Source organism: Notolepis coatsorum (assembly GCF_963971535.1).
Source record: "Notolepis coatsorum genome assembly, chromosome: 8".
Classification (NCBI taxonomy): Eukaryota; Metazoa; Chordata; class Actinopteri; order Aulopiformes; family Paralepididae; genus Notolepis; species Notolepis coatsorum.
In genome coordinates, this window is record NC_140172.1 from 57,126,200 (window position 1) to 57,149,422 (window position 23,223).

The 23,223-nt window shown below is 46.1% G+C and overlaps 1 protein-coding gene across 2 annotated transcripts in view; it reads right to left on the reverse strand.

The window, feature by feature from the left end:
- The window catches only part of bicdl2 (BICD family like cargo adaptor 2), a 53,170-nt gene extending 37,810 nt beyond the window's left edge, over positions 1–15,360 (reverse strand). For both annotated transcript variants that reach the window (XM_084320047.1, XM_084320046.1), the window contains exons 1-4: positions 15,279–15,360; positions 2,963–3,255; positions 1,870–2,062; positions 196–343 (exon numbers count right to left, since the gene is read on the reverse strand). In XM_084320047.1, coding sequence (XP_084176173.1) covers positions 196–343; positions 1,870–1,943 — 222 coding nt within the window. In that variant the 5' untranslated portion in view covers positions 1,944–2,062; positions 2,963–3,255; positions 15,279–15,360. The remainder of the gene's footprint in view (positions 1–195; positions 344–1,869; positions 2,063–2,962; positions 3,256–15,278) is intronic.
- Between the last annotated feature and the right edge of the window lie 7,863 nt (positions 15,361–23,223).

Genomic DNA, 23,223 nt, shown 5'->3' on the forward strand with positions numbered 1-23,223 from the left:
AATTGTGTGTATTGAGCCGTACTGTATTGTACCCATTCTGCAATCTGTTAATAAAGTTTTCATCAATCAATTGTGTTGGAGCCTCACGTGGCTGTGGTGCTAATATAAAATAATAATAACAAATAAAATAAAAGGTCTATCAAAAGACTTTACTCTCTCTCCCTCTCTCTTGCTCTCTCGCTCTCTGTATCTTACCTCTATTTCTCTCTCCCGCTCCTCCAGTGTGGCAGTCAGCTCCTCGTTCCTCTCCAATAGTGCCCTTCCGAGCTCCGCGGCCAGGATCAGATCTGTCTCCATCCCCCCACTGTCCTCCATCTCCTCTGGTGTGGCCAGACTCAGAGTGCTAGGAGACAAGTAACAAAAGCTAGTAACAAACAACTTTTCGAAAAGTTGTACATGTATCATGTGTCCAAGTCGTATATACAAAGTGATAGGTACAGTATGTCAGAAAGTCAGGATCAATCAGATCCAAGGTAGTAGATTCAGGACCAATCAGATCCAAGGTAGTAGATTCAGCACAGATCAGATCCAAGGCAGCAGAGTCAGAACCGACCAGATCCAAGGCAGCAGATTCAGAACCGATCAGATCCAAGGCAGTAGATTCAGGACCGATCAGATCCAAGGCAGCAGATTCAGGACCGATCAGATCCAAGGCAGCAGAGTCAGAACCGACCAGATCCAAGGCAGCAGAGTCAGAACCGACCAGATCCAAGGCAGCAGATTCAGAACCGATCAGATCCAAGGCAGTAGATTCAGCAAATGATTAAATATTTCTTTCATGTGAAAAGTGATAAATCTTGGAATCCCAGCAGACCAGTATCATATTTCCAATGATGTCTCATGATTCTCCATGTTCATACAGTAATAACGTATGTTTGTGCCACAAAAGATGAAATGTCCCCGATAAGTAAACTTGCCACTTAGGTCGACCGTTCTACTTCCTGGTGGTAAACATCAGACTTTACGAGTCGCTGCATGAGGACTGGCCCAATGGACGGGAATAGTGATAGGTTCTATTCCTTTATCCAACCAAGCTGTAGAGAAGAGCCATAGACCAGAATAAATAGAGTAGAGGTTATATTCCTTCATCAGAAGTACCATAGACAGGAAGTTGGTGCTCCTTCTGTCAGCCAAGTCTGTGTATAGTGGGTGGGAGGGGTTGTCCCTGATGGCATGGAGCTTAGAAAGGCTCCTCCTCTCCACCACCACCGCTAGAGAGTCCAGCTCCACCCCTACCACGTTACTGGCCTACTGACCTGCTTATCCAGCCTTATATTAACATCCTAAGGATTCAGTCACAACGGCTACTGGCCATTGAACTTTAGTTGTAGCAACTATTCTATTATACTATAACTACAATTCTGAGAACCTATTTCAATAAACTTACACCTGAAAGGGTTACCAAAGGGTTACACACTTCAATCACACCAATGCATTTGGGCCATATGGAAGAACTTTAATTTGACTGCTTAGAGTAAAGGGTTGATAATACCAGGAGCATAAAACAAGGAGGGGTCAAACAGTCATAATACCAGGAGCATAAAACAAGGAGGGGTCAAACAGTCATAATACCAGGAGCATGAAACACGGAGTGGTCAAACTGTCATAATACCAGGAGCATAAAACAAGGAGGGGTCAAACAGTCATAATACCAGGAGCATAAAACAAGGAGGGGTCAAACAGTCATAATACCAGGGGCATAAAACAAGGAGGGGTCAAACAGTCATAATACTATGAGCAGAAAACAAAGAGTGGTAAAAAAAAAGAGAATGCAACATATATTTTCTGTGTCAAGCAAATAGAAAATTCAGTTCCCATGAAGAGGGATCCTCAATATAATAATATAAATAATATTTGTTGTTTATTTACCTTGATGAAAAAAGGGAAAAGAATGGCTCCTCCAGGCTGGGGGAGGACAGATTCTCTCTCCTCGGAGTGACCATCTTCTTTTTCAGAGAAGCAATCTACTGGCAAGGATGCTGGTTTGAATCCTGAGCTGGCGAAATCCAGGCAGGAGGGAAGTGACCCCCCCCCCCCCCTGCAACTACTCCCCCAAGTGTTGCTGTGAACAGAATGTGTTGCCTGGTTACTGTAAATAACAATGTGTTCTTAGTCAATTAGTCTGGTTAAATAACATGTTCTTAGTCTACTAGCCTGGTTAAATAACATGTTCTTAGTCAACTAGCCTGGTTGAATAACATGTTCTTAGTCAACTAGCCTGGTTAAATAACATGTTCTTAGTCTACTAGCCTGGTTAAATAACATGTTCTTAGTCAACTAGCCTGGTTAAATAACATGTTCTTAGTCAACTAGCCTGGTTAAATAACATGTTCTTAGTCTACTAGTCTGGTTAAATAACATGTTCTTAGTCAACTAGCCTGGTTAAATAACATGTTCTTAGTCTACTAGCCTGGTTAAATAACAATGTGTTCTTAGTCAACTAGCCTGGTTAAATAAAATGTTCTTAGTCTACTAGCCTGGTTAAATAACATGTTCTTAGTCAACTAGCCTGGTTAAATAACATGGTCTTAGTCTACTAGCCTGGTTAAATAACATGTTCTTAGTCAACTAGCCTGGTTAAATAACATGGTCTTAGTCTACTAGCCTGGTTAAATAACATGTTCTTAGTCTACTAGCCTGGTTCAATAACATGGTCTTAGTCTACTAGCCTGGTTAAATAACATGTTCTTAGTCAACTAGCCTGGTTAAATAACATGTTCTTAGTCTACTAGCCTGGTTAAATAACATGTTCTTAGTCAACTAGCCTGGTTAAATAACATGTTCTTAGTCTACTAGCCTGGTTAAATAACATGTTCTTAGTCTACTAGCCTGGTTAAATAACATGTTCTTAGTCTTCTAGCCTGGTTAAATAACATGTTCTTAGTCTTCTAGCCTGGTTAAATAACAATGTCCATTACATCAAAATGTTTGTATGGAAACAAGACTGGTGTCTCTGGGTAACCTGGCGTGTTGGTGTCTCTGATGGTCTCCACTGGTGTCTCTGGGTAACCTGGCGTGTTGGTGTCTCTGATGGTCTCCACTGGTGTCTCTGGGTAACCTGGCGTGTTGGTGTCTCTGATGGTCTCCACTGATGTCTCTGGGTAACCTGGCGTGTTGGTGTCTCTGATGGTCTCCACTGGTGTCTCTGGGTAACCTGGCGTGTTGGTGTCTCTGATGGTCTCCACTGGTCGCTGCAAGCTCCAGGTCCCTCAGTCTGCTGGTAACCATGTCATGCTTTCAAATAGAAAAGTAAACCTATGAGGAGAAAACAAAAAAAGGGGGGGGGTAAATATTTCTACCTTTCTATTACTGCTACCATCATTCTCATTATTGTTGCCATGTGCAACTTCCCTCTTGGATAATATAATAATATTAATAATAATAACTTGGTTTTGTATGGTGCCTTTCATAAAACCCAAGGTCGCTTTGCATACACCGTCTGGGGACCGACCGACCCCAGGTGAAACTTGGCCCCCACCATAAAGACATGCATGGTAGGCAGGGACTACAGATGGAAACTAGCTAATTAGCTCAAATCTGGCACATTTACATTGATGTGGAAACTGAAGATGTTCATTAATGTGCACTGTCCCTGAGTAAAAAATGAATAAACAAACTTAAACTTAAACTTAAACACCTCTCCTCCTCCCGCACACACAGCACCGGCTCTCCCCAGGGCTGTGTTCTGAGCCCCTTGCTGTACTCCCGCTACACCCAGGACTGTAGTACAGCCCACCCGGAGAACATCATCGTCAAATTAGCTGACGACACGACGGTGGTTGGACTTATTGCAGGGGGGGATGAGTCTGCATACAGAGATGAGGTCCTGAAACTAACAGCGTGGTGTTCGGTGAATAACCTAGCACCGAACACCACAAAAACCAAGGAACTCATCTTTGACTTCAGGAAGAACAGTGCAGACCCCACCCCCCTGCATCAACAGGCGAGGATGTGGAGAGAGTCAGCTCCTTCAAGTTCCTCAGAACCCTCATATCTGCTGACCTCTCCTGGACCGCAAATACAACCAGGGTCATCAAGAAGGCCCAGCTGAGACTTCACTTCCTGAGTGTGTTAAGGAAGAACAGACTGGAGGAGCAGCTGATGGTGCCCTTCTATCGCTCTGCTGTTGCTGACGTACTGCATAACAGTGTGGTACGCCAGCTGCACTGAAGCAGACAGAAAGGCGATTCAGGGCGGCTAAGTGGCGCAGTGGGCAAGGCGCTTGCCACTAACGCAGGAGATGCTGGGTTCGAGCCCAGCTCTCGCCGTTGCTACCAGCTTGGCTGGTCGTTCATACTAACACAATTGGCCGTGTTAGGGGTGGGAAAGCTGGTGGGTGGGGATTGGACGTTGTGGACAGCGACTCCTACAGGTCGGTTGGTGCGCCTGTGCAGCAGAATCAGGAAGTATCGGGGACAGCGTGAGCCTCCCATGCGTTACTCCCGCCACTGAGAGATCGCGCTGTACAGGTGAAAAGACAGCTGCCTCCTCGTGTACCGGAGGGGACACGTGATGCAAGGCTTGGTCCTCACTGCAGCCGACCAGTGGTAGGCATAGTCTAGCAACGTTCGAGACAGGGGAGGGGAGAATTGAAGGGAGAATTGGGGAGGCGAAATTGGGATGGGAGAAAAATAAGGAGAAAAAGTGGATCAAAAAAGAAAGGCGATTCAGAGGGTCATAAACTCGGCACAGAGAATCATCGGCTGCCCCCTCCCCTCCCCGAAGGACTTGCACAACTCCCGCTGGCTCAACAGAGCAAAAACATTACGAAGGACAGCTCACACCCTGGCTTGCACCTGTTCGACCTGTTGCCATCGGGCAGACGTTACAGGTGCATCAGAGCCAGAACAAACAGGCTCAGAGAGTTTCTTCCCCAGAGCCATCACCACCTTGAACTCTAACATGCACCAATAATTCACCCTTTCCCCCTCCTCCCACACTGTGCAACATCCTACCCCCTTAAGTGCAATATCCACAGTGCAATACCCACCCACTACCGTCTGACACTGTGATTGTTATTTTGTGTATTGTTATTTTGTATATTGTACAGTATTGTAACATTGTCTTATTGTATAGTATTTTATGTCTCTGTATAGTATTTTATGTTTCTTGTATAGTATTTATGTTTCTTGTATAGTATTTTATGTTCTGTATAGTATTTTATGTTCTTTTTTATTACTGCACCTTAAGTTTGAGTCCCACTCCAAATCTCGTTGTATGCAAATATAATGACAATAAAGTACAATCCAATCTTATCTAATCTAATAGGGCGAGAAACAACAATAACAAACATGGTAGACAGAGACACAACATTCAATGTAGGAAGTTATGGGTCAAAGGTCATGTTGAAAAGGTGAGTTTTGAGGAGGGTGGGAACTGCCATGTTGAAAGCTCTGTCCCCAAAGGTCCGCAGTCTGGTTCGGGGAATGGAGAGCTGACCAGTGTCCAAGGATCACAGGGAGCGTGACTGAGTGTGAGGTTGGAGGAGGTCAGTGAGGTACTGAGGTGCCAGAGCATGGAGGGACTTGTAAGTGAGCAGGAGGGTTTTGTAGGTGATGCAGGATTTGATGGGGAGCCAGTGGAGGTGGATGAGGGTGGGGGTGATGTGCTGCCAGGGTTTGGTGCGGGTGAGAACCCTGGCAGCTGAGTTTTGAACATACTGGAGCCTGTCCAGGGTTTTGCTTGGAACCCCGGACAGGACCCCGTTGCAGTAGTCCAGGCGGGAGGTGACGAAGGCATGGATGAGGGTCTCTGCTGTGGAGTCGGAAAGTGATGGTCGGAGTCTGGAGATGTTTCTGAGGTGATAGAAGGTGGATTTGGTACCAGAACTGATGTGGGCTTGGTAGGAAAGGGTGGAGTCCAGGATGACGCCCAGGTTGCGGACCTTTGGATGATCCCCAGGCCACGAACAATAAACACTATGCAACAACCATCAAATGCACACAGCACACACATCCACACGCACACACACTCACTTTAAACAAACAACTCACTGCAGCACCCACTTTACACACTTTAGAACACCTAAACACACTTTACACTTTATATTTATTGGTAAAGGATTTGCACTACAACTCGTACACCTTACTGTAAATTGTACCTAAATTGTACCTCATCCCATTTCTGCTCTGCACTATATAGTATTGTATATTAGTACATTGCATAGTATATTGTATATTGTATGGTAACTCAGTTACTTCTATTCTGCATCGAACATTGTACATATGTCTATACTGAACACTGTGACCTCTATTTTTACTTCTATTTTACATGCTATACTATTTTATTTCATACTTATCTTGTCTAACACAGTCTCTGGAGCGAAACAGTAAGAAGCATTTTGTATAAAAGTATTCTGTATGACAACTATTAAAGAAACTTGAAACTTTGGGGAAGGGCAGATGGATCAGCCGTCTATGTCCAGGGTGAGATCTCCAACCTTCCGGAGCAGGGCCCTGGGTGCCACAACCATGAGCTCAGTTTTATTGTTGTTTAGTTTGAGGAGGTTAGATGACATCCAGGTTTTTATTTAGTGGACAGTTGACAAGGGAGTGTGGGGGGAGCTGGGTGGATGGTTTGGTGGAGAGGTATAGTTGTGTGTTGTCGGCGTAGGAGTGGAAACTGAGGCCATGGCGGCGGATGATGCAACACCTACTCATAATACAGCGTGGTAATATTACTTACCAGTTTAAATATAATATAATAAAATATAATATACCATTCTATCCACTTACTTTTAGATGACTTTTCCTAAATAAAATCTATGGAAAAATAAGTGAAATGTATCATTTATTTCAATTTTAATTGTGTAATTATCACATTAAAAAATTAATTCACCCATTTTAAGAAGAATTCATATATGTTCTTTCTGTGCCCCATGATAGTTCAGTCAGTATTAGTAAACACACACCACTCTCTCCTAAAGTTAGACATTGAGGAGAGAACCCCCCATCTGTGATGTAACCGGGATGTAAAATCTGGAGCTGCTCCACAGACAATGAATGTGTTTGTGAACCAGAAAGTGTTTGTTTGAGCTTGTAAACCCACATGAGGTTTATATTCTAGTATTGCAGGGATGTCTGAACCAGAATAGAGGTTCCATTTATTCTTTGAGGACATTTCAACAGGGACAGACGGACACGTTAGCTGTCATAGAAGGGATCGAACCTGTGACGTTGAGGTTATGGGATGGTTTCTCTAGGCACTAGGCCAGCCTGTTACCCTTATCCATTACTACCCAACCCTGGTGGTGTATGTGTGTGTGTGTGTGTGTGTGTGTGTGTGTGTGTGTGTGTGTGTGTGTGTGTGTGTGTGTGTGTGTGTGTGTGTGTGTGTGTGTGTGTGTGTGTGTGTGTGTGTGGTGAGTGTGTGTGCGTGTGCGTGTGTGTGCGTGTGTGTGTTTGTATGTGTGTGTGTGTGTGTGTGTGGGGGGGGGGGGGGGGGGGTAATGTAATATTGCATGGTATCCCTCAGGTGCGTTCTTTGTCTGGGAGTTGCTTTGTTTCTCTGACCGGAAAACCTGCTCCCATTATCACTGTAGTTCCACACCTCACATTCCTACGCTATTATCATGCCCCGCTCTGCATGTGTCATCTGGTAATCAGTTCTGTTCCGTTAGGGGCTCTGCTTGGCATCACTACTGCACTATCTCGCATATGTGCACGCGCACTGAATAAAGACCACAAATGTACCTTTAATCCCAATATTTGTCTGACCACACCCCTCATCACCTTACCTTCATAAGCAGGTGTGTGGTCACCTGCTCTCCTCCTTCTCGCTTTCACCACAAGGAAGAAGTGCCTCGGTAGATCCCCACACTTGACACCATGATGGAAGAAAGGTTTAGGAGCAGCTTTGGGAAACAAGGATACGTTGACATCATATCTTTATTTTCTCTCTCACTATTTTCGAGAAAATACGGCGATATTGTCTTCGTACTGGAGTGTCTGGAAGATGATGATCATTCTAAAAACCCTCCACCGGTTTTCGTATTGGGAGCACGCCGCTGCAGGCTTCTCAACTGCAGTTCCTTGCTGTGTTTGTTGGGGTGAAACCTGTCAGGCCACAGCTGAACTGTCGGACACGCCGCTGTTGTGAGAAGCGGTGGGTTTCAGGTTGGGTGAGTACTGTTGCTGGCGGGCTTCACTTGTCTGTTAGTGCTATGGGGGCTACTTGACAATGTTTATGGAAACCGGCCCCAGGCTAGGGTCCTTTGTTCAGCCACCTAGGCGACAGAAGGCCTTGGTCTGAAGACCATTATAGTTTTAACTAGTGGGCCGCGACCATTAACACTGGTGATCCCTGTGTGTTCTGGACGAGTGGATTCTCTCTGTCACCGTGTTAAGGCCCCATCTTTCATATCCAAAAAGGTAAGGTGTGTTCTTCACGAGGGGATATGTGCATGGATGTGCGATAGCGGCAGATCCATGTTCAAGTCAGCTACACAGGCCAGTTTGGTATTGTGCTGATTCCGTCGGGTGTTGGTAAAATCACCGTTGTAAAGCGGTGTTGACATCTTGTTTTCTCTTGTCTCTTAAAAAGTGAGGAGAGGTTCAGAACGGCGGCCTGTCTGGGTGAGTGTTATGTCATTGTTTACATGTTCAGGTGATAGCTGCTTAGCTTACGGTTAGCCGGTCAGCTGTTAACTGCGGCGTTAGCCTGCTGGGATCGCTGCATGGCCTGCTTAGTGGGCCTACTGTTAGCCAGTCAGCTGTTAGCTGCGGTGCTAGCATGTCGTGATCACTAGGTAACGTTAGCTTGCTGCTATAGGCCATGGCCTGGCGCGGGGTAGCTTTAGCTTCTCGCGCGCCGCCGTGAGCTCGCTTCTGGTCGCGTGCGCCGTTAGCTCGGCGTCTCGCGAGCAGGAGCAGTAGCGCCCGAACGGTTGGAGCGGCCGTTAGCTTGATGCTATTCTGTTGAACGTGCTTTGATTTTAACATGTTTTACACTCTTGACTACGACGTCATCCTTGACAGGGGATGTTTCGTCGACCCTGCCCTGAGCCAGGACGGCAAGGTTGCATCAACAAAGAGGACTGTAGTGCGGGTTGGAGCGGCGACGCTGCCCAGTTCGAACAACACAGGAGCGGCTGTGTTCCTACGGTGTCTGTGACTGCACTTCGCTGATCTACGTTCCGGGTAGGAACAGGTTTGACCAGACCTTATAACACGTCTTCTGGTTTTACTTTTCTAAATGTATTGTGAATAACGATGTTTTTCCCAAAACGTGTGTTGCTGCAATGCATTTGGAATACGACGCAGGTTATGTGTGAGCTGTTTTTGTCACTGGCAGTTAGCTTCTCCGTGCAAATCGGGATGTAATGATCTGGTTGTTGTGTGAGAAACATCATGGTGTTTATATGTACCGTGTACTCACAACTAAGGTAACTAACCTATGAAGCTATGTTTGGTGACAAGTGAGTAAAAGAATGTTCTTTTCTCAGCCTGTGATGACAATGAACAGTGTGTTCACATATTAACAGGGTTTCCTGTTTTAACTGGCCGTATTGAGGGTAAAATAAGAGGATTGTGTTTCCCCCCGGTTCCCTGGGGACTTTTTCATCCTTCTATCAGACATGTTGTGCACTAATTGTGTCTTTTGTGTGGTAGGGATGCGATGTAACCCTTAGCTTGATTGCTGAGGTTGTGCTAAAACAGCTGGAGAAACTTTATTTTCCTAAAAGAAAAGATGGTTTGGTCGCTGTCGTGTGTGCTTAGCAAGGCCTGTGGCCGATACTAATCGAGAATGATGTATTCTCTCATTGTGAAAAACGGCGTTCCTCTGTTGAGTGTTTTTGCCATTTTTTGTAGGTGATGTTGGGTTGTGTGTGTCATGTGACCTACAACTGGGTTGGACTGGCCACAGAAGCACATGTGTATGTTGGACCGGGGCTCTTAGAGCCCTCTCTATTCTGTGTTTTTTCCTTAGTAAAAATCAGATAGCAGGTTAGCTCATGCGCTGTGTGGAGCTGTCAAACGCTTCATAGAGCTGACTATGACTGTGTCATATTCTCTTTTTGTCATTACATCGTATCATGGGTGTGGGGTCGTAAAGGGGTGAACTGGTAACATTTCCTCTCCCCCTTGTTTCTGTCGGTCAGGGGTACACCCCCTGTCCTTCAAGGTTCCCGTCACGTGGCGGTTCGGCACGTTACAGAGGGGGGGGAGGGAGTTTCCTGGTCCCACGGCCTGGTATATTGGGCGTGTGCACCGCAGGAATTCCCCCGCCATAGAGTACGTCACCGTGCGCGTCTCTGTTGGTAGGACTTCCGTGTGCTGTTCGGGTCCATGTGATGGATCTGTTTCAGGGGGGTGGTCAGGGCTCCTCCTCACCAAGCGCCTATTCGGGCCTTCTGTGAGTTCGGACTCCTTCTTCCATGTGAGGGAGCCTCCATCAGAGTACAGAGCCTTCCTCCTCAGATTGTCAAAGTGAGTGGACCCTCTAGAAGGGTCCTATTCTATTGTATATTTATTCGATTCAATTCGATTATTGAGTGTGTATGGGTTCAGTGCCTCTTCCCCGGAGAGCCCTAAAACCATTTTTTACATGGCTCAAGGTGCAATATATTCTTTTCAATCTGTACAGCTCGCGTGGGAAGTCTCTCTGGGGATCCCCGTCTCCTTCCTATGGGAGGGTGGTGGGATGTAAAAATGTGAACATTTTTTACCCCCGGCTGTGTAGACTGGGATACATACTGTTGATGCTTCCTTCTTTTCTATTCCAGAAGTGTTGGAGTTAGGGAGTGTCACACCCCGCTTGTCGTTCCCCTGGGCGCCTTGGGGATTCAATGACAGGTCTAAATAGCCTGTTCATTGATGGGGGTGTGTCCCGACGCACGTATAGTGCTAGCTCGCTGTAAACAGGCGATTGACTGGCACGCCTTGGTTGCTTGTGGTTGAAACAGCGTTTTTATAAAGCAACTGAGATGGGGGTTTTTCCTCTTCCGACGACCAAATCCCACGACCTGGGTTGGTTTTTCGACGGATTCTCGTTCATGTCTGGGGGATGATGACGGAATGGATCTGAACATATGTAGAGGGGTCTCACGCCCTTGGGGTGGGCCACCAGGCGCGGTTCGCCTGAACGTCTGGGTGGCGCCTTCTTTTCATGTTAAGATCGACACGCATATCTGCCCTTCTCCTGGAGTAGGCATGTCGGCGTGGTTAGGGCACGGGACTGGTTCTGGTCGCGCTGGTCCGGATCAGTTGAACCCGTTGTCCGCCGGGGATGCAGATCTGCTGTTCTGGTACCCTGAGGGACTTGGGCTTTTTTCAGGGGGAAAAATGCCAGGTCGGTCCGGGTGTCACAGGGTTAAGCGCTATGGAGACCCTGGTTGGGTACGTTTTTACTCAGCACTGTCGTAATGGCTTACAGCCATGCCATTCTGTACACGCTCGATCTCGTCGGATCTCGGCCGCTACAAAGGTTGGTCCTGGTTAGTACTTGGTTGGGAGACCGCCTGGGAATACCAAGTACGGTGTGCTTAGGGGCTGGTTCTCCGTTCTTTTTCGCTCCTCTCTCACGCATGGCGAAGAGGGGCCTGTGGGGGTGGTTTTTGACCTCCTCTGGTGACCCTGTGCTTCCCGTACCGCCAGGCCCGGTCCGAAGTAATGTTTCGTCGACCCGTAGGCCTGGGTTAACCCTTTTTTGAAAACTGAAACACTTGTACTGCGGTATAGCCGGTGTATACCCGCAGGTGTGTTTTGGAGTTTTTTCTTGAGGGGTTATAGGAACAACCACCGCATTGGGTAACACCGAGGTGGTTGATTCCCTGGTGTGTTGGAGCAGTGTCAACTCCCGGGTTCACCGTTTGAGGGTGCCCCTGCACGTTCATGACGTCTGCCAATCGTGTCAGCCTTCTCTGCCTCGACCCCTCTGGGTGGGGGTTTTTAAATGGAGGCTTGGTCATGCAACACCGCCAGCTTACGCTCCTTCCGCCGGGGCGGCTGTGTTCAGTTGTCCCCTCTGGCGCCTGTCTCGTCCGCAGTCTCCAGGCTAGGGTTAATAGCCTGTTGCCTGGTTTTTCCCCGGTGCGCTGCCTGCTTCCGTTGGTTAACCTTTTTTGTGTGCTTACGGCCATGCTGACTGCCTGTTGCAGGGTCAGTGTGCCAGGCGGTGTACTATTGGGGGGGACGGGGCCCGCTCAGCTTACGGCCATACCAACCTGAACACGCTCGATCTCGTCCGATCTCGGAAGCTAAGCAGGTTCTGGCCTGGTTAGTACTTGGATGGGATTCCGCCTGGGAATACCAGGTGCAGTAACTGAGGGGCCTTTGTCCGAATACGCTGGCGATGTGGGGGGCGGGGCACTACGTGCCCGCCTGGTGGGGTCTTGATGCTGGCATCATGGACTTCTCCGGGCCCCCATTCCAGGGAGTCCAGTCCTTTTGGTGGGTCTGGGTCTTCCTTCGCGCTCCGCTGCTACGGCCTTGCCACGGGGTTGGGTTTGCCCTTGGCCCCGTGATTCTGGGGGCAGTAACGAGGTTGTTCCTCCGTTCGTTCCCGGGTGGCATGCGGGTTGTGCGTGTGTGTAGTCGTGGGGTCAAGCCACGGTCTGCTCACCCTGTGCGTTGAGTTGCTTGAGTGCCTCTTCGCACGGTCGGGTCCGTCGCCCTCCCGTGAAGCCCCTAATAGGGGGGATGCCCTCCATTAGGGGGGGTCGGGGGGGCTCGGCCCTCCCTGTTCTGATGGTTGTGGGGGGCTGTCAGCGGGGTGTATTTGTCAGCCAGCGGCTCCGCTTGGCCTCCCCTTGTGCAGTAGTGATGCCAAGCAGAGCCCCTAACGGAACAGAACGTTAGGTTATGGCTATAACCAAGTTCTGTTAGTTAGGGGTGACGCTTGGCATCAGACGGCCGCTGCAGCCCTTGATCTCACCTTATGGTGAAAGCTTGGGAAGGAGGAGAGCAGGTGACCACACACCTGCTTATGAAGGTAAGCTGATGAGGGGTGTGGTCAGACAAATATTGGGATTAAAGGTACATTTGTGGTCTTTATTCAGTGCGCGTGCACATATGCGAGATAGTGCAGTAGTGATGCCAAGCGTCACCCCTAACTAACAGAACTTGGTTATAGCCATAACCTAACGTTATAATCCTCAATGTGTTGTCTGGTAGTCAGTTATCATCCTCAATGTGTCATCTGGTAATCAGTTATCATCCTTAATGTGTCGTCTGGTAATCAGTTATCATCCTCAATGTGTTGTCTGGTAGCCAGTTATCATCCTCAATGTGTCGTCTGGTAGTCAGTTATCATCCTCAATGTGTCGTCTGGTAGTCAGTTATCATCCTCAATGTGTAGTCTGGTAGTCAAGTTATCATCCTCAATGTGTCGTCTGGTAGTCAGTTATCATCCTCAATGTGTCGTCTGGTAGTCAGTTATCATCCTCAATGTGTCGTCTGGTAGTCAGTTATCATCCTCACTGTGTCGTCTGGTAGTCAGTTATCATCCTCACTGTGTCGTCTGGTAATCAGTTATCATCCTCAATGTGTCGTCTGGTAGTCAGTTATCATCCTCAATGTGTCATCTGGTAGTCAGTTATCATCCTCAATGTGTTGTCTGGTAACCAGTTATCATCCTGAATGTGTCGTCTGGTAGTCAGTTATCATCCTCAATGTGTCGTCTGGTAATCAGTTATCATCCTCAATGTGTCGTCTGGTAATCAGTTATCATCCTCAATGTGTCGTCTGGTAGCCAGTTATCATCCTCAATGTGTCGTCTGGTAGTCAGTTATCATCCTCAATGTGTCGTCTGGTAGTCAGTTATCATCCTCAATGTGTCGTCTGGTAGCCTAGTAGTCAGTTATCATCCTCAATGTGTCGTCTGGTAATCCTCTAGTTATTTTTGGTCATGTTATCTTACTGCAGTGGCAAATCATTTAAAGGGCTCCGGATAGTTAGCCACAAGCCAATGCTAAGTCAATGGAATCTAGCTCTTGTCTGTAGAAGCTGACTTAGACTTGCTGAAATTTAGATTTCAGTGAACCTCACAGTCAGCTTGTAAATACAGCAGCTCGACTATCTGAATCTAGTATGAGGAACAGAATGGATTGTGCTGAGACAGGACTATACCGATCAACACCATCATTGTTAAGTAAGAAATAAGACTATGGGTTCCAAAAATCAGAGCTATCCCTTTAATGCTGAATCTAACTCAAGTGGATGGCACACGCAGAAGTAGACAAGGCAGTAAGCAGACTGTAACACCGGAGACAGTCATTATGCATAGCAAGATAAATGGCTCTGGTTTCTTTGAGGGCCTGTAGCTCTGGAATAAATAGTGTTAGTTAGTGTTAGATAGTTATCAGCATGATTCATAAGACATAGATTGAAAAGTATCCACCTGAAGTGATGGCTTATTTTGAAGGTATGAACCTGTACTTTCATATCATGTAAAAAAAAATAAAAAATAATAATAATAATTGAAGATCCCTCTAAAGGGCCCAGAGTCTGTGCTGGGTCACAATCACAAAATAGCTCAGACCTCATTAATACATCTTAAAAACAAGCAGGAACCCACATGTTAAAAAGACTGGTGTGGCCCTAATACATCTTAAAAACAAGCAGGAACCCACATGTTCAAAATACTGGTGTGGCCCTTTAATACATCTTAAAAACAAGCAGGAACCCACATGTTACTGTAAAAAGACTGGTCTGGTCCTTTACAGTAATATAAATATATATATCTTAAAAACAAAAATGAGCTGCTCTCATTCCTGTCATTTCAGTCACACGTCAGTGTCTCTGTAAACATCATCCATGTCACAAGCAACCATCATATGACGAAACTAACTTTTATGTCCACTGGGTCACAGTGGCTTTAGTGGATTCATATTATCACCAGCCAGGTAAAATTTCTTAGAACAGAAAAGAATGAACACAGGTCAGCTAGCTTCCTGCTTAAGTGGCGTGAAGAATCACAAGATCTGTGGAACCAGGCAGCCACGGCCAAGATTTACCAGCATTTGGTTGATGGCTGGCAGATCATTTCAAGCCCTGTTAATAATAATGGATTGGATTTATATATAGCGCTCTTCTTTTAGGTTTACAATATCACATGCCAGATTAGAATCAATGAACGCTAAAGAGTTCTAGAATTCTAGGATAGAATTCTCAGACCCCCCCCCCCCAGAAACAACAAACAACAACAACAACAACAACAACAACAGCAACAACAACATCTTATACCTGAAAGGGTCTCAACACACAAAATTATCACCAATGTTAGGAACTCTTGACTACAAGTATGCCTTTGAATGGAGATTTAAAGGTTCTCTCTCTTACCTGTACGCTTCTCAGCCGACTCTGGGCTACTCTTCTTGTTAGGTGACTGTTTTCCACTAGAGAGAGAGAGAGAGTGTGTGTGTGTGTGTGGTGTGTGGGTGTGTGGGTGGGAGGGGGGGGGTTGTTGAGGAGAGGCTGAGCCGGTTTCTAGGGAAGTTCATGTAAATAGTGTGAGTAGCTCCACCCTCTGAGAGAGGAGAGACAGAGAGCAAGATAACTAGAGAGAGAGAGAGAGAGAGAGAGAGAGAGAGAGAGAGAGAGAGAGAAATAGAATGAGTCATAGTTGGGATTCTGTTCACTTAAAAATCCAAAATGTAAAAAGAAATTGCAGTTTATTTACCAATGATACTTATTTAGTTATTTTACTTGTATTATTTCTTGTTAGGTTGGATATGACAATAATTTATGGATATGATTGTTGTTGAAATTTGAAATACATCCATGTGATTACAGTATGTCTCTTTTCTACAATTTTATATGACTTCCTTGAATCTATGGAACATATTTCTTACGTTTTTTGCAAAGAAACTAGTCTAAATAAAACGTGTATTATTTTTATTTTCAAGCACATCTTTCTTCCTCTGTATTCAACAGTGTTTTTTGGTACACCGGACATTTTAAATGAATTATTTCCTTCCCTGCCTGGCTACAAAACTGGGCAGTACATTAGGCAGGTGTTCCTCCAAAAAGCACAGCTAATTGATTAATCAAAGCTAATTCATTCCATTGTGACATCATTGAGGGATAAGCAATTCTGAACAGCTTGTTTAGGCTTGTTAATCTGAAGACTTCAAACCCTGACCAAACGGGAATGAGTACATACTGTAATTTTTGCCCAGCACCATACAAAGCCTACACTGTAAAAAAATAAATGTTTTTTCATGGGAAATTCACTGTATTATTTTACAGATTACTTTTGTTTTTCTACTTTAAGTGTAAATGCCATAAAAATACAGTAAATGACCTTTTATCAAAATATTAACCATTAATAATGGTTGTAATCTGTAAATGTGTTTGATTTGACTGTAATTTGGCAACCATTGATGCCAGACATTTACTGTTTTCTTGCAGCTTTTTTTCTTACAGTGTAGGCAAAATCCTTTTTCCATAATATGTCCCTTGTAATTGATTTATTTGGAATAGTTCCTGCTCTGCCCTCTAGCGGCAGGACAAGGTAAAGAAGACAGACAGCAGAGATTTACACCAGCTTTCATGTCAGGACCTTAACACATTGGCCGCCATGCGTTGAACGCCAACAACGGCGTAAATCGTTTTTGGGATCAATATTTCATTTTTTCACCATGGCATTCATAATTCATCCAGCCAACCTCCAGACTGCAGCGGGACCCTGTATGAGATTGCAATGCCTCAATACCGCCGCCTGGTGGATGGTCGGACGAGTTACACTCTCGCCAAAACCGGAAGTGATGCTGGTGCATCGAGGAAATCCCTCCGGCAGTAATATCTTGGATTGTGGATCCAGACAAACACTATAGTGCATTTGGATCGCTTTCTAAACGTAATAATCGATATGATTTCGACGTTTATTGCGCCATACAAACCGGAAATGGATCTAGGAGATCGGCGTCAAATAATTGGGATCTTTTTCCTCCAGTCTCATCGGCGAACGGTAAGAGGACAGTGACGTTATTTTCAGCCCGATTGTTTATTCATTTCACTGCAAACCATCTGATCAATATATCAACCCATACTAAATAAAGCCGTTACTAACGATCAAGGAATTACAAACGACCCCCCCTCCCCCCTTTCCTTCACGCATGATGAAGCATAATGTATACCGATCATATACATTTAAATTTTTTAATATAGCGTGTATAGGAAAGAAAATCCTATATGCGTCAGGGCCTATAACTCTCGTTTTTGGAATTACAGCAGAAAAGCTTAAAAACATACTTATATTATAGACGGTATTAACACAACAATGTATGAATGAAAAAATATAACGTTCCCACATCCTGAACGATAGATAATCGATGTTGAATGGGCCATAGTAATGTCAATATAGCAATACAATTTAAAAAGTTATAGCCCTGCAAAGAAGGTAAACATCTCCATAGGCTTTCAACGGTGGCAGACTGGGTACAATGATGGGCACAACCCCCGGTGATAATAATAATAATAATAATAATAATAATAATAATAATAATAATAATAATAATAATAATAATAATATATTTGATTTGTAGGGCGCTTTATAGTTGTGGAGCAAATCTCAAAGCGCTACATTGTAAAATAGAACATAAAAGCTAGAAAGAGAGTAAAAAACATAAAATAAGAAGGGCTAAAACTGATAAAAGAACATAAAATGTGTGGAGCTAAAACTAGATAAATCAACAAAAGGCTCTATTGAAAAGATGAGTTTTGAGGCCCTTTTTAAAAGCATCCACAGTCTGTGGTGCTCTCAGGTGGTCAGGGAGAGCATTCCACAGACTGGGAGCGGATGAGCAGAAAGCCCGATCTCCCATAGTGCGGAGTTTGGTCCTTGGGCACTGGAGGAGGTTTGCCTGGCCGGAGCGGAGATGTCGTGAGGAGGAGTCAAGTCAAGTCAAGTCAAGAGTTTTATTTGTCACGGCATACGGATATACAATGAAATGCGGGTGGTCTTGCCCGCAACGATGTGCAATTGGTACAACATATAACATATAATAGAATCCAATACAAAACATTTGTGCAATAAAATTGTGCAATAACAGGTAGCAGGTAACAATAAATTTGTGCAATGACGGGTACCAGTTGACAGTTAACAGTAGTAGTAATAGTAGTGCAATACACTGTTACTGTTGCTAATACTAATTTAAAGTGGCCTTTCCTTTTGGCAATAAGTGAGGGTGCGTGCGGCCTGAGTGTGTGCCCGCTCATGCTAAAGTGTTACAGTGGTACTCAATGTTCATTGTTCAGGACTCTGATGGCCTGGGGGAAGAAGCTGAGCCTAAGCCGCTCTGTCCTAGTAGCTGGGGTTCGCAGGTGTCTGCCTGACCTCAGCAGCTGGAACAGGCTGTTATTGGGGTGGTGAGGGTCTTTCATTATCCTGCAGGCTCTGGATTTGCACCTCTTGTTGTATAGAACCTGCAGGGGAGGTAGTGCAATAACCGTGGTACGCTCGGCTGAGCGCACCACTCTCTGTAGGGCCTTCTTGTCTTGTGCCGTGCTGTTTCCATACCAGGCAGTGATGTTTCCGGTCAAGATGCTCTCTACAGCTCCTGAGTAGAAGGACTGGAGTATCTTCCCCGATACTCTGAACTTCCTTAACTGTCTCAGGTGGTAGAGGCGCTGTTTCGCCTTCTTTACTACTGTGTCTATGTGTGTTGACCATGTCAGATCCTCTGAGATGTGGACCCCCAGGTACTTAAAGCTGCTCACCCTGTCCACGGTAGCCCCGTTAATCATCAGTGGTGTGTGTGTCTCCTGCTGTCCTCTCCTATAATCCACGATCAGCTCCTTGGTTTTACCAATGTTCAGGAGCAGGCTGTTGTCCTGGCACCAGCGTTCCAGTACCTCAACCTCCTCCCGGTAGGCCTTCTCGTCGTTGTCCGAGATCAGCCCCACCACCACCGTGTCGTCGGCGAACTTCACTATGGAGTTGGAGCTGAACTTGGCCACACAGTCGTGTGTGTAGAGTGAGTACAGCAGGGGGCTTAGAACACAGCCCTGGGGGGACCCGATGCTCAGGGTGATGGTGTTGGAGGTCTGACCCCCCCACCCTGACCGCCTGGGGTCTTTCACTCAGGAAGTCCAGTACCCAGGCGCTCAGGGCGGAGCTCAGACCCAGCTCGATCAGCTTGTCCACCAGTCTGGTGGGGACTATGGTGTTGAACGCTGAGCTGTAGTCAATGAACAACAGTCTTACATAGCCCCCCTTCTGACGGTCAAGGTGGGAGAGGGTGCTGTGCAGTACCTGGGAGACCGCGTCGTCAGTGGACCTGTTTGTCCTGTATGCAAATTGCATAGGGTCCATATCACTGGGGAGGGAGGCACAAATGTGGTCCTTGACCAGCCTCTCAAAACATTTCATGACCACAGAGGTGAGTGCCACCGGTCTGTAGTCATTTGGACATGTTGGGGAGGGTTTCTTCGGTACAGGGATGATGGTAGACATCTTGAAGCAGGCAGGGACCACCGACTCCGCCAGGGATTGATTAAATATGGCGGTGAACACAGGGGCTAGCTGGTTGGCACAGGACTTAAGTATGCGTCCTGTTATTCCATCTGGGCCAGCAGCCTTCCTGGTGTTCACCTGCATAAATGCTCTTCTCACACTGTGTACCGTCAATGAGAGAGCGTCCCCGCCCCCCCGCGGATGCCCCCCCCCCTCCACAGCAGCCGGCGCACCAGTGACGTCACTAGCCGTTGGGCTAGCAGTGCCACTGTTTGCACCAAACCGAGCGTAAAAGGTGTTGAGCTTGTCCGCAAGGGAGGCGTCGTCGCTCCCCATTGAGGGGGTGCTGACTTTGTAGTCAGTTATAGCCCTCAGTCCTTGCCATAATCCTCTTGTGTCATTCTGTGCCATTTGTGCCTCCATCTTGTCGGCATACGTCCTCTTAGCAAGTTTGACAGCCTTGCGCAGAGTGTAGACTGTTGTCTTGTACTCTTCCATGGAGTGAGGGGTGATGAGTTCTTAAGGTAGAGGGGGGCATTTCCGTGGAGGCACTGGTGAGTGAGAAGGGAGACTTTGTACTCGATCCTGAGTGACACAGGGAGCCAGTGAAGGGACTTGAGGATGGGTGTGATATGGTGGTATTTCCACATTCCGTCAGAACCCCATGTTGGGTCTCAAAATATTAAAACAACATTTAAGGGGAGACCACCCCCCTAGATAGGGAAACAATTATAATAAAGGATGAAATCATTTGCAAACATCTTAATTGTTGCTTAATTTTTTGGCTGCATACTTTTATTACCCAAAAGGGGGCGTGGTCTATTCAAAATGGCCCCTTTTTGCATGTTACCCCGAGCAAAAGTGTGCAAAAATGGATGATATATAGATATTTTCTCATGTTTTTTCATGTTACTACATTAAAAAATTAACTTTTTGTTAGAGGATTTTTTGATATGCCACCCGAACAGGGATTTATGACCTTTTATGACCCCCCCTAGTCATAAAAAAATCTATTTTCCCCATATCTTTTTGTATAAAATTTTCAAAAAATCTGGAGGAGTGATATATCAAAAAATCCTCCAACAGAAAGTTGTGGTATATGGATAGGAGGAAACGTGGCCAGTTTGGTGTGTGGAGGTACTAGAGAAATTGAGATCTTTTGTTTTATGTGTAATACAAAAACGCCTTTAAAGTTTTGTATTGTCTGTAAATCAGGCTATGTATGACATATCAACAAACCCTTTGGCACAAAGAAGCAGGATATAGATATGAATAAAGGTGGAAAGTTTGGTGTGTGTAGATGCTAGGGAAATGGTACATGTCTACCCTTTGGGAAAACGCCTTCAAAGTTCTGTATTGTAAAATGCCATACATTTTCTTTTGAAACCGCTATTTACAAACACAACACCCAATCAAACCATTAGTAATAGACAACCTAAACACATGCCTGATAACCGAATAACATAATAACATAATAATAATAATGATGTAGTAGTAGTAACAGTCTAATAACAAACAACACAACCGATTACTGTACTGTAGGCAAAAGAAATATTTGAATAGATATCACTATGGAACTTTCCCAGTTTGTTATGTACATATAAACTAAGAAAAAAATATATTGCAAGTTTTCTGAATTGTATGTTTATATATGCAAATGAGGCACTTCCCATTCAATATGTGCACATTTATGGATGCAATCATGCAAAATGAAGCAAAATAAGAAACTAAATGTGTTTTTTTGACGTTTTCTTGTCACTAGTTTGAAAGAAGACATGTAAAGGGGCAAAATTATACAAAAATCTCAAAATTGCCCCAAAATCAGGAAAATGGTATTTTAGGGCGGTGGTCTCCCCTTAACAAATGGTGATGATCTGACCTCAATGAGGTCAATAAGGTCAATAAGGTCAATAGGGTCAATAGGTTTGCCTGCCAGGATGGCTGGGCTCCCAACGGAGCTAAACTTCCTGTTGACAAAACAAGTTGACCCGTATAAGGACACCACACTGAAATGTTATAACGGTAATTTCACAAAGTACCGCCATTAATAATCATTTGATCCTTCTCTCCTGTTATAACCATCATTTATCAATACAAACATTTTAAATTGCCTCCATCCATCTTCGTAATATATGTCTCAGCAGGCTTCAAAGGCCCATGTTACAATGGAACAACACCCCCTGGTCTTAACCCTTAGTGAAGATAAGGGGAAAAAACACAAAAACCATAAAGGGATCGTTTGGAAATGTTTGGACTTAAGTTGTATGAAATACATGCCAGTAGTGTAGTGGAAGCAAAGCTATTATGTTACTTACCGAGTCCCGTGGTCTGAGTTCTAGTCGGAAAGCAAACAGATTCAAAAACTTGAATCCACACCACAACGACGCAGGCAAAAGGGTTTCCTGTTTCTAACACAAAACATACGGTTATCCTATAACCATAGTTATATGAGTAATAGCGAGCGCTCTGCGCCTAGTGGAACATATCCCATATCAGCCTAGATACTGAATAAATTTCTCCACATGTACCTGTACACACCCATCCACCTGGCCACACCCCCATCCGCTCCTCTACATAAGCAGGGGTGTGGCCATACTAACAGCTCCTTCCCAAGTCTTTCACCACCGAAGGCGAAGACCACGGGGTCCTCAGTGAGTCCAGCGCAGAGCGCTCGCTATTACTCATATAACTATGGTTATAGGATAACCGTATGTTATATTACGTCATAGCTTACGCTCTGCGCCTAGTGGAACACAGGAGCTGAGCAGAGCGGAAGCTCGACAAATGTACCCGCTGAGGCACCCCACAACCATCAGAACCGGGGAGGACCCGAGCCCCCGGACCCCCCTAGTGGAGGACGGGAGGGAATCGGATCCGACTGTGCGAAGAGGGTTTAGCAACTCAACGCACAGGGTGAGCAGACCGTGGGACTTACCTTCCCACAGAAGAACCCACGACTACACAGGCGCGCAACCCACATGCCACTAGGGAACGAACGGGGGAAAAAAAAACGTTACAACCCCTAACATCACGGGGTCAAGGTCAAGAACCCAACCCCGTGGCAAGGCCGTAGCAGCGGAGCGCAAAGGAGGACCCAGCCCCAGGAAGGGACTGGACCCCCCGGAAAAGTGGGCCCGGTGAGGCCAAGGATGCCGCAGCATCGAGACCCCACCAGGCGGTCACTAGTGACACCACCCCCCACATCACCAGTATATCGGACAGGGCCCATCCAAGAGCAGGCCCTTCCCCCCTACAGCACGCCACCCTGAAGCACTCAAGAGGCTACACCCCCACAGCGGGACTAGGCAGCGCAACGGGGAGACAACCCCCAAAGAGGTTGATCCCTCAATCCAGGCAACAGGTCAAAATGACTCGACCTGAGCCTGGAGCACTGTGGACTAGACAGGCGCCTAAGGGGTCTGCTGAAAACAGCACCCCGGCGGAAGGGGCGTTCAGTATGCTGTGCACCATGTCGCAGCCTCCACAAGAAAACCTCGACCCTCTAGAGGGGCCGAGGCAGAGAAGGCTGACACGATTGGCAGACGCCATGAAGGGTGCAGGAGCCCGAGAGTCGACTCTGCTACCAACACACCTGGAAACCAACCACCACCTAACAGGAGGCGGTTGTTCCTATAACCTAAGAAAAAACTCCAAAACACAACTGCGGGTATACACCAGCTATACAGCAGTACAAGTGTTTCAGTTCTCAAGAAGGGGTTAACCCAGGCCAACAGGTCGACGAGAACGAGTCCGGATCTGGGCCCGGCGGACCGGGACGTACACAGGGATGCCAGAGGGGTACACACCCCCATCCGCTCCTCTACATAA